General features: G+C 40.6%; 1 protein-coding gene across 2 annotated transcripts; it reads left to right on the top strand.

Moving 5' to 3' along the window:
* Positions 1 to 2,348: 2,348 nt before the first annotated feature.
* LOC122867740 (parvalbumin, thymic-like) lies at positions 2,349 to 9,378 on the top strand. 2 transcript variants are annotated; one of them, XM_044178906.1, is made up of 5 exons: positions 6,767 to 6,818; positions 7,605 to 7,719; positions 7,898 to 8,030; positions 8,245 to 8,354; positions 9,103 to 9,378. In XM_044178906.1, the coding sequence occupies exons 2-5, from the start codon at positions 7,659 to 7,661 to the stop codon at positions 9,129 to 9,131; spliced, it is 333 nt and encodes a 110-aa protein (XP_044034841.1). In that variant the 5' UTR covers positions 6,767 to 6,818; positions 7,605 to 7,658; the 3' UTR covers positions 9,132 to 9,378. The 2 variants fall into 2 exon arrangements, with proteins under 2 accessions (XP_044034840.1, XP_044034841.1); XM_044178905.1 differs by having other exon boundaries at positions 2,349 to 7,719.
* Positions 9,379 to 11,855: the final 2,477 nt, after the last annotated feature.

Here is an 11,855-nt window from a genome sequence, read left to right as displayed (position 1 = left end):
CACCGTCGTCCTTTAATCAAAGTTAAAAATATTTCCTTTTCTTTGCATTTTTTGCTTTCATGTGTTCCGTTCTCCCTGCACTAGATGTGTTACTGAACAACCAAGAAAGACAACAGCTTTTAACACTAAAGCATTATATCAGTCTGGTACCAAAGGCAGCGGTGAAAGGCCTGTGCCTGTCTGTCACTTCATGTGGGCCCATTTCTGTTTCTGCACTTGTGCCATTTTAAAGGTTGAGCAATGACTGCGACTGTGTATGTAAACACTTACCTCATCCCGTCCTGTAATCAAACCACAGCTAAGGGAGCAGCTAAGCAGGGCGAAATGATATTTCAGCAGTACCATAAAGTTAACACACACACAAGTGGGGAGGAATTTAACTTGAAATGTCAGGACTGCTAGCAGGCAAAAGACGGAGGGAAACGTGTTGAAAAGCAGGACCGTGACCTCTGACCTGTACGAACAGACTCATGTAGACACACACACTTAAGCACGCATGGGCTGAGACAGCTGTGGGACTCCTCGACTGGTTTAAAGTGTTTATGGAGGAGCTGAGTTTGAGCAGCACTCGTTGAGAGAGCTCTCATTTACACACACACACACACACACAACCCTGATCAGATAAGAGCAGATCTGTTTCAGCGGCTAATCTTAAATGTGATGAGGTTTACAGCATTGGATTATACATAAATATCTTTATTTGGGAATCAGGCGGTGCCCGGGGGTATATCATACTACCTCACACTATAGGAACAGGAAACAGGACACTTTGCTTTCATGTCAAGCCCTTACTTTTATGTATATACTAGACTTTTTTTGGCTTGTAGATCCCAATAACGGTCATATGGACTCTGTGACAAAGAGAAAAGGCTGTTCAGAAGGAATATATTTTGGGGAAGGTTCTATGTCCCGTACATCCATCCATCCACCACACCTATAAATCCAGACCAAGCCTCTCTCCCTGACACCACTATCTTTACTGCAACCCCCCACCTTCCTGTCCTCGGAGCAGGGGCAGATCTACCGGGGTGGCATGGGGCGGCAACTGCCACCCCTAAAAAAATGTCTTGCCACTCCAGCTGCTACACAGTTTTGGACAATCTAATTCAAAAATGTATATGAAAAGTTGTGGCACACAATGACTGCTGATTGCTTTTTTTCCCTGCTAAATGTGTGTAGGGTTGCCAACTTCCACTAACTAAACCCATATTCACCGGTGCGTGTGAGTGTCTCCAGATTGCCTGCCACATTAGTCAGCAGTGCAGTGACAGTTCATTCAAAGCTTAGTACCTGAAAGTTTGATCAACACTGGATTTCTTGGCTCGTTGGCAACACTAAATGTGTGGCTTCACCGAATATAAGTGACACAATTGGTGTCTTTATATGTAGATCTCTAGAGGAGCAAATTTAAACCCTTAAAGAAAGCTTGCATTGACATAATTACCAATCACTTTGAATCTTATTTTAGAAATCTGTTGGGAAACATTGAGGGGCATGCAGGAGGTTGAAACCTTTTAGCCCCTGAGTCCCCCCTGACTACACCCTACCAAATCCATCACCCTGTCTTGTCCCAGCACAGATTCTATCACTTGCATCCTAAGCTGACTGGTATTCATCAGGCCCCGATCCAGTTGCACAGCAGCAACCGCATTTAAGTCAAAAATGTAATGAGTCAGGATTGCCCCTTAGTTACGGCTCAAACAGATAAGAAATAGAGCGGCCAGGACACAGATGACAGAAATGGCTGCATCTCTGTGCATTTGAAAGGCATTTCATCTTTGCAGTTAATCTACCAGGCTGAGGAGGATCAACTTCCCTCCAGCCAGTGATAGACCAGGACAACACCAGATGATTGCTGCCTTCCCCCAAGGCTGTACACACAACTGCAACATGCAAGCACGTCTATGACTGAGAGGGTTTTTCTGCTTTAAAGGAAAAGTTTGACATCATACCACTCTCATGTCTGTACGCTAAATATAAAGCTACCAGCTGGCTAACGTAGCTTAGCATAAACACTGGAAGCAGGGGGAAACAGCTAGTGGGGGGCTGTATAAAAGACAATTTCAGTAACTTCCTGGAGTATTCCCTGGTTGTCTGGCAACTAGTCCTGGTCAAGAAATAGTCAACCCCCACCCCCCACCCCCCGGAAAACAGCAAATTGTTGTTCTTACACTTTGGTTTTTCTATGGATTAAACAAACATATACATATATGATACAATGTGTAAATTAGTGAGCTTTAGAGGTGCTGATAAGCAGATTTTGTTACCTTTTGACAGAGTCAGGTGAGCTGTTTCTCCCTGTTTCTTTGTGCTAAGCTAAGTTAGCTGGTTGTTAGCTTTATATTTTTTTCCTTAGGGACTTAGTTGCCCAACTGGTGTGTTTCAATGTGATCACAGTGCAGTAGTAGTTTATATGATGGGGAAATCTTCTGACTCATTGTGTCGTTGCAGGAAGAGTTTTGCGATTATTATTTTAGTGAACTGAAAGGCAACAACATGCACATTATAGATACATGCATGGGCCCACGCAAAGACACATGCATTGACATACAGTGCTATATACATACACAAAATAGATGCATGCACAGACGCAAACTCACACACATCCAGTCTTGAGTGATTCAAGTCAAAACAGAGTGGAGAGGAGAGTGACACACACATGCACAGACACGTTGAATGCCACAGACAACCACACAGACTGAAAGATTGGTGCCAGAACAGAGGAGAGAGATAAAACTGTTAGCGAGAGTGGAGGGTGGTGGTGGAGGGTGGAGCTTAAAGTGTGTGTTGGAGGGGTTATCTTGGCTGAATTTGAGAGCGTCACTGGCATGCCCTCACCACAGCTGGTCAGATAGAAATAGACGAGGCAGTAACTGAGCCCAGGAAAAAGGAGGAGCAACCGCTTTCCTCAGGGATGCATGCAGGGATGAACGGGCCGCCTCTCTTCTTCTGTCTCTGTGTGAGAAGCCAAACGTTTCAGACATTACAATGGGACTTAAAGATTTAGTTTAGCTGGATGTTAAGTCTATCCTGATGACATTATCATCCATCTCAATTAAAATGGCTTTCAAGATAAATTGTTTCTACAGCAGGCATTACACACAGAGTGACTTTCTGAAATCTGATCTAAATATCTTTTATATTTATTCTTTCCACACAGAGAAGGTTAAAGGTCAATGTGAAATCAAGGAAAAGGCAGGTATCCTGCCCCAAGTTTTCTCATGGATGGCCCATAAAAATGGATTTATTGATGTTAAGTCCAGGGTCGAGAGTACAGTAATTGTAACAATTTGATAACTTGATAGCAAGATAACCTAGCATTGTTGGCTAACGTTAGCTAGATAATCGACCAAATACTCACTCAGAGTGACGGATGGCTAAGGTAACGTTAGCTAGCTAGTTAATTTTACAACATGCGATGTCCATCTTAGGAACCATCTGAGGTGGCAAAGGTTCAATGTTCCTACGATGTTCTTCACATTTCAATGAACAAAATGATCTGTGATAGACCTGTCAAAAGAGTAGCTAGGGCAAACGTTAGCGCTAGCTAGCTAGCTTGGTTAGCAAGGTGCATCTGTAATTCATGTTAACTGTGAGATTAATTGGGATGCTAAGTTTGGGTAGTGAAAAACAGGCTTAAATATAATGTATTTACTGGGGAAAAAAATGAACAGCCGACTCCTTAGCGTGTCTTTTACTACAACCGAATGCTGAACAAGACATTTTTAGGCGACCAAAATGTTATTGAAAACACGCTGTGAAAGGGTCAAAGTTCTTAGACGAAAACACGACATCAACCAAAAACAAGTTCATGGCTAGTTAAATGTACACAGTCCAGCAGATAGCATCGCCTCTATCCTGATTGACAGGTCGCCGTGGTAGTGACTTGTCAGTCACATGGTAGCCACGCCCTAAAGCATACCTTGCTTTATCGTTTGTTTTACTCTAAATGGGACCATAATTTACAAAATAAACATCATGCTGTATCAAAGAAGACTTGAAACTAGCGATTGAGACCATGCACTCATTAGGAAAGTGTTTACTGAGGAAATAAATCAAGTTAGAAGTAGGGTCATTTTCTCATACACTTCTATACAATCGGACTTCTTCTTGCAATCAGTGGAGTCGACCTTGGTGGCCATTAGAAAGAATACAGTTTGAAGGCACTTCCGCATTGGCTTCACATTTCAGACCCGGAGGCTATGTCCACTTCTTTTATACAGTCTGTGATACAATAGCAAACGATAGACTAGATAAATTAAGAAGGCAGCTGGCTATTTTGTTAGTTTGCCATCACTAACCAATGTTAGTGTTAAGGTTTGTTTTTAATAATGATTTTAGTGTTCTCTTTTATTGGTCAATATTACATTTGGGCTAATGACACTGATCCTAGATCAGCAATTAAATGCAACTTTTGCCTCGAGTTTATTCTAATGCATTCTTATTAATTATACTGCAGGGGAGAACAGGGTAAGACAAACACCTGGTTCATCAGTACCTTCATGAGTACCTGGTGGGGATGCCCTTAATTTTCTTAAATGTGAGCATATCATATAGGCTACTTTAATTTGCTCAATCTTGTAATTCTATTAGCTTGTGACAAGCAACAGAGTAATCCTAAAAGTCATTAGAAATGAGCATTTAGTAGCTTTTTTTTTTAATCTTCGGGGAGCATACCCCCGGACCCCGCTAGCAGGTTTTTTCCCTAACCAGTTTTTCATGCCTGTAGTTTAGAACTCCTCATGAAAATTATTAAATGGTAAATGGGGTGCACGTATATTGTACTTTTTAACCTTAGATGGACAAATTTCCTCATAATGTCTCTCATTTACCCATTAACACACTAAGTGATGGTGGCAAAGCTGTCATATGGTGCCGGTGTGCTGACCGAGAGCAATTTGGGGTTCAATGTCTTGCTCAAGGTCAACCCACTCAACTGCCTGAGCCGCGTTCATTAAATCTATTGTAAAGACATGAGAAATAATGATGCAGCATAGTCTGCAAAAGTCCCCTAAACGGTGATGGAGAAAGGAGGAGGGACAAAAAGGCAAAGATACTGGTCAATAGAGTTTTAAATATGCAGTTTTCTACAGTGAATATCTCATGTTGCTGTTTGAAAAACTTTGCAGTTGATATTTTAGGTTTTACCTAAATGATAAAACTCAGCATTCTTTATAGTTGTTTATTATGAATAATAAACGATAATATATTAACAAAGATGAAATGATTGATGCGTCTGGGGAAAAACCACCCTATAAGCCAAATCTCACATAATAAATCCCCACAAAAGCCAGTGTGTGTGAATGCATCTATGATACATCCTGTCAAAGTGTCTTTGACCAACACACTGAATATCTTCCAGCTCACTCAATCATACGTCCCTCTAGATAAGCTTCGTATATATCATAGATACGCACACAGTGCAAAACGAGTATTTATTCAATAATAAAACAATACCAAAGCCTATCTGGTTCTTTAATTTGTGTAAAATGCAACCTACCATCTGTTTGTGTAATACTTACATCTGCTGGTTTCCATGCCCTGTGCTGATTGTCCCATTGCTCAGTATTTCCCAACACAAATGGAAGAACAAAACAGGAAGTTTGTATGTCAGGCATGTGAAAGTACAAAACTCTAACTCTAACTGACATTGTAATGTAATCTTCCCTGTTCACAGACTCCCTTATAGCTGCCTGTACCTGTCAAGAAAACAACCAACCCAACAAATGCCCCCAAATCACTGTGTGCACAAGACCGTCTCCCCATCCCTATCCATCAATTTCTGTGTCTGTCTTTTCCTCTCTGTCCCATCCCCCTCTTCCTCCTCTCATCCACCGCTCCATCACGCAGGAAGCCTGGTCTTCCTGAAAACAAGCATCGGAGAGTGGAAAGGGACAAGGCTGGGGGGGGCAGGTAGGAGGGGGAGCAGAGGATGTTTTTGTTTCTCGGCCCCTCTGGTTGCTGCAGGCCTCACTGTAGTCCATCCTGAGGAAACCAGGCTCACGTCACTCTGGCCAGGCCTTGGGCCCACACGTGCTGCCTGTTAGGGCCGGTATGACGCAGTAACTGCAGCGCTCCAGCAGCCCCTCACACATGGGAGCTATAAAGACACATGTGGATTGAAACTGTGGAAAACACTGCTTTTCAAATCATAATGGCATTAGCAACCAGGAAAAGTCGACACAAAATCACATAGTGCATTTCAGTTACACAAAACGGGTCAAATGTGGTGGTGAGAGACACTGTGAGGAAGGTTTTTTGGGTTTTGCCAGAACAAAAGTCTATAACTTTGCCAGCTAACCACAGTCCATTTCCTCCCTGTAATAGCTGCAAACTGCCAAGTCACCTGGAAGTGGGAGAATTCCTCAGCAGGTGCATTTCCAGAGACTCCCATCGACTGATTTATAGCTAATCAAAAAATGTACGTATGCCGTTTGTAGATGCTGACTTTCGTTTGCAGTTTCAGTGTGAAACTCTGTGATCATCAAAAAATAAAAAGTGCTGTCACCATCAGGTAATTTAACTTTTGTCCAATTTTGAACATGGCATGACTTCAACCCTAAATGCAGCTGAAAGAAATGTCAAAAATTTCAATCAAAATGCATTTATTGACAGGAGGCTAGAACGTAAGGCTGGGGAAACATGTCTCTGACTCCTGGACCATCAGCACCGGTTCCCCCCAAGGCAGTGTCCCCTCTGCTCTTCTCCCTGTACACCAACAGCTGCACCTCCAGTCACCTGTCTGTCAAGCTCCTGAAGTTTGCGGATGACACCACCCTCATTGGGGTCATCTCTGATGGGGATGAGTCTGCTTACAGGTGGGAGATGTCTTTACTAACTGACACATTTCTTAAGTTTTAACTTACCCGATTTAGTAAGACATAGTTTGAAACTAGCTTATAGTTATTAAGAACTTAGGAAGAGCTTTACACACAATGTAATGATGAATTTACGAATAGCTGTTGTTTCTCAATCCTGGAGAATAGAACATATTAACTGTAACCCACAGTGTGTGAGTGTGATTGTCGTCATATTTCTATAGCATGTTTAGCATCTTTTTAAATGAACGCTCACTCATTTGAGAGCGGAGCTCTTCACATTTTAAATGTAGCATGTGAGAACAAGGTGACTGTGGAGACAGCTCTTTGGAGCGCCGCCTGAGAGTGACAGGTCATAATAACAGGATGTTTGCAGCCTGCGGAAACACTGCCAGGGACGACCACAAGCAGGCAGAAACTGTGACTGGAAACACGAGCAAAGAGGAAATGCAGGCCTGCCAGGTTCCCTCCAGGTGTACCAAATATAACCTCACTGACTTGTTCATTTTGTTTACAGACAGACGCTACTTGACTGGGGTCTCTTTAGGTAGATATAAATTCACTATGACCCTTGACCCCTGGAGAAATCACTCTAGAAAACACAGTTGTGCAATGACAAGATTCTCTGTCTTTCAGCCTCCCTTTCACACACACACACACACACACACACAGTTTTCTGAAGTGGTCAGCTGCAGATGATAGCAGACAGAAGGACACTGGTGGTTTCTGACACCGGGGGGGGTGAAGCCTATTCACTGTCACCAGTAGTTTCTTTCTGCCCATCAGTGGTCCCATATTGCACCAGGCTGCAACATCTATCACAACAGAGTCTCCACGACCATGGCTATTAGCGATTTTCTAGCTGCCTCGGACATCACTTTGGCTATTAATGCTTGTAAAGGTGAGGAGATGGTTGTGTATTGAGTGTGTAATTAAAACACACTCACGTGCATCTACATTGAAAATTGCTCTTGTCACAAGATGTAAGGCCTTTGTTTTTTTGCATTTCACTGTAGTTTCATGAAACCTCGAGGACATCATCATTTTAACTGACTGAATCTAATCAATTTTACTTTTAGCGAAGGATTCCTTCAGCCCGAAGATGTTTTTCAAAACAGTGGGTTTATCCAAGAAACCTCCAACAGACATCGAGAGGGTCTTTAAGATTTTGGACCAAGACAAAAGCGGCTTCATAGAACAGGACGAGTTACAGTTGAGTTTTCAACACAGACAAATATCCTATATATGGATACACTTCTGTTCCATCCACAATTCATGTAGCAAGCTGGATTTCACCAAAACTGTTGGAGTATTATGTTTCAGTATGAAATGAAGAACATTTAATGTGTTTATCCATTCTATTCCCTTTTTGTTGTTTGTGTGTATTTTTTTCTCAATGTGGTGCTTCATCCCTGCTCTTCATCAGACTGTTCCTGCAGAACTTCTCCAAAGGAGCGAGATCCCTGACTGCAGCTGAGACCAGAGCTTTCCTGCTGGAGGGAGACTCAGATGGAGATGGGAAGATTGGCTGGGAAGGTAGGCAGGTCTAAGGACCACTTTGCCTGTAGATGCAGATCAGGGGTCAGCGTTTCTTTCTGGTTTATCGGGCATGAATGTTTGGTTTGCCCTGTTGCGCTGTCATGAAGAGGAGCACAACATTTCTTACAAACAGAGCGGTGACTGAGATCAGCGCCTGTTTTTATCAAATTTCTGTGAATTACACTTAAGAATGTTCCATAATGCAAACTTAGGAGAAAAACGTCTCTTTGTTGAGTGTGAAGAATAAGACCCATTTATCAAGCTACTTGTCACTACTTACAGTAAAGTGTGGGAGTAAACCTTTTAGAGCACCTCTGAAGTGATGCACAATTTTTAAGTATTTTTAAGTCATAAAAAATGTGATGAATATTTTTTTAATCTTGAGTTTGTCAGTACGAATAAAGAATTTTTACTTTCATCTTTCCCCGAAGTCCAAATTTTCATTTTAGCAGTTAGATAAATACAGGCCCTGGTGTAAACCATTTAAAGATTCAAGTTAAAAATGATTATAGTTATCGTTTATTGTAAATATGCCAGTTAATGATGAATCGATGGCCATAAAGTTTCCAGTCAACACTCTTTCATTCCTATGCTGTGTTTCACTTTGTTGCTAGGCAGCTTAAGTGCAGCTACAACAATCACCTCATAATAAGTGTTTGTAGTCGTTGTGGTTTAATAAAATATAAGGATGATTATCACCAGATGAATGTGAAATGTCTAAAATTCTGTCTTTAATTTCTTTCAGAGTTTTCCGCATTGGTCAAGTCTTCATAAGTGATGCGTGACCCCTATGATTTGTTGTCATCTCAGGGTGGACCTCTTTTTATAATGTTTACTAGCTACAGTAAATAACATGGACTCATCAGGGATCTTATGTGTTTAGAGTAATGAGATATGTTGTCGTTTTAATGGAAAGTAATGTAATAAGGTAATTAAAGTAAACCACAAATTAAATCTTGCCTCTCTGCTATATGTCTTCCCTGCCAGAAAAGTGTACAAATAAATATACTTTTCTCCATGAGATGTTAGTAGTTTTTTCTTGCTTATATCCAGCGAGACGCTTGTCAACAGATGAGCCTCATGTGCCTCGTGTTGTGATGTTATATTAAGCACTGGGGCAGGTCCAGCTTGTCTGGGGGGTGGGCTTTGGTTTCTCCAATTAACGGCATGAGCAACTTTCCACTGTGCAAATGAAGTGTTTGACATTCTGGCAAACTCAATTTGACATCTTAGATGGAGTAATTTGGTGTCAATTATATGTTTACACATAGACAACATGTACACAACATTTAACCCATTTTCTTTAAAATATGTCAATTTACATTTTATTTTGATATTCACGACCATAAAACCCAATAAATTTGCTCATGCTGGCTTAATATAATTTTAAACAAGCTCATTGTGGCCATATGACATTCTGTAATGTATTTGCTAGTAGTTTGACTCATATTCGCAGCAGGAAACCCAAGTGACACATACTCCAATTCACAGCAGTCACCTTACAGAGAACATGCATTACATTCAGTCTGCAGTTTGCACACAGCCGAACATAAAGCTCAGGCTGAATATACAGTGTGTCCCACTTGTGTTTCACTTAAAGACTGCAGCGGTTTCTTTGCCAGGGTGGGTCTAGTATGGTTTTCATTTGTAAAAGACGTCTTGTTTTAACATTAGACAAAGTGTTGCCACTCATTTTGAATTTAAATGTAGTATGGAAAGATATTCAGTCACCAAGTAAATAGCTCCAGTTATCAAACTATGTTTGAGCCCAGAACTAGATCACATCTTTCATAGAACATTTCTTATATTAAACTGATGGATACTGTGAAAATCATGTTATTTTACATCAGTTTTATCACTGAATGTCAAACAAAAGACTTTAACTGTAATGCAACTATGAAGTACTCAGATCATTTACTTAAGTAAAAGTATTAGCAACAAAATGTACTACTGCTACTACTTTTTATGCAGAATTGTTCCGCTCAGTGTTAAATTATTGTCTAATTGTATTATCATCATTATTATTGATGCGTTAACATGTAAGCAGTAGCCTATGTTGTAGTTGGCTGAGACGGAAGTAATTTTAACTGCTTCTTAATAATGTTATCTACAGCTATTAAATAAATGTAAATGTATAAGTACAATATTTCCTTCTAAAATGCAGTGGAGTAGAATTATTACATAGCATAAAATGGAAATACTCAAATAAAGTACAAGTACCTCAAAATGGCACTTTATTTGAGTGTCACCTAACATTTGTTCTTTTTGAAGATGTTTTGCATTACATTTCTAGGGCAGCTGCTTATCTTACTCTTGTAGTAAGTAAATGACATCAGGACAAAATTCACTGGATCAATACCAGTCACTGTGCAGCTTTTTGGCACCCATGGGCTTAACCACTACAGCCCAGATATGTTTATTGGTGTGAGTTGCAGATCGGGGGGGCACAAGCAGGACACAGTTGGATCAGAGGCAGCTCTGGCAGACACCAAGTAGCTCTGCAATGGGAGGACTGGGTGTCTGGCAGAGGGTCAGCAGCGCTGGCTGAGGAAAACTTGCAGTGACCCAGCAGAGGAACTCTGGGACAGGATAGAGTTTCTGTGCCAGCACATTTACAGGACTTCTGTCAATGAAGCACATTTATTTGCAACTTTCTCTCAGATGGCAAGCCACAGTGACAGAGAATATAGGTCACTTCTATTTCTGCTGCAGCATGAGGGAACAAACTCCAGTTCTCAGGTGGAGCATTAGAGAAACACAGTTCATTTTGTAAATATAAATTAGTTCACACAGAACTAAGCAAAATAAATATCTGCTGCAGCTACGGGCTTCTAAGCATCACAGTAAAATCTTAAGTTCTGACGTGGTTGTAACCTTAATGCAATTTCAGTGTGTTTACCAGTCCTAGATGCTTACTAAAGTGTGGGAACAAATGTACATTTCAAATACAAAGTTCAGAATATGATGGCGGATCGGCCTTCACTGCCTCGAGTTACAGACGCTCATAGCCTTACTTGATGGGTTTCATCCCTGCTGTGAGATATTTGTAATTTAAACCTGATATTGAAGAAGGGCAGGAATAGTTACAGTATCTATGGCCGAGTCGTTTGAGGTGAGAGACCTCATTTGACCACAGCAAATGTTAAAGGCCAGAGATTAGTTTTACAGAGCTTTTGAGAAGATTTGAAGTGAAGAAGCAGAGTGAAAAAAAATAATATATGTATATATATATATATATATATATATATATATATATATATATATATATATATATATATATATATTGTAACTACCCTTTCTGGCTGCTGAGACATCACACACCTGAAACCACTGAAGTAAAGGAAGTGACAAATTACACAACATATTTAAGATTTGAAAGAGATCAGTTTATGCAGAACTTAAGCTGCAGTTAAAGTGAGAATGTATTATATATCCATAGGCTGAAAGCTGAATGTTTTAATATAGGTTTTAGGATGATTTGTACATACAATTATAATT

This window comes from Siniperca chuatsi, linkage group LG20 (assembly GCF_020085105.1).
Source record: "Siniperca chuatsi isolate FFG_IHB_CAS linkage group LG20, ASM2008510v1, whole genome shotgun sequence".
Classification (NCBI taxonomy): Eukaryota; Metazoa; Chordata; class Actinopteri; order Centrarchiformes; family Sinipercidae; genus Siniperca; species Siniperca chuatsi.
The sequence above is the reverse complement of the archived record's forward strand: the minus strand, read 5'-3'. Positions and strand labels throughout refer to the sequence as shown.

Bases quoted from the DNA above. Each gene is read 5' to 3' on its own strand.
- LOC122867740 (XM_044178905.1), top strand. From the start codon at position 7,659: ATGGCTATTAGCGATTTTCTAGCTGCCTCGGACATCACTTTGGCTATT. The intron at 8,031-8,244 runs GTTGAGTTTTCA...GCTCTTCATCAG, and splicing joins ATAGAACAGGACGAGTTACA to ACTGTTCCTGCAGAACTTCT. The intron at 8,355-9,102 runs GTAGGCAGGTCT...AATTTCTTTCAG, and splicing joins TGGGAAGATTGGCTGGGAAG to AGTTTTCCGCATTGGTCAAG.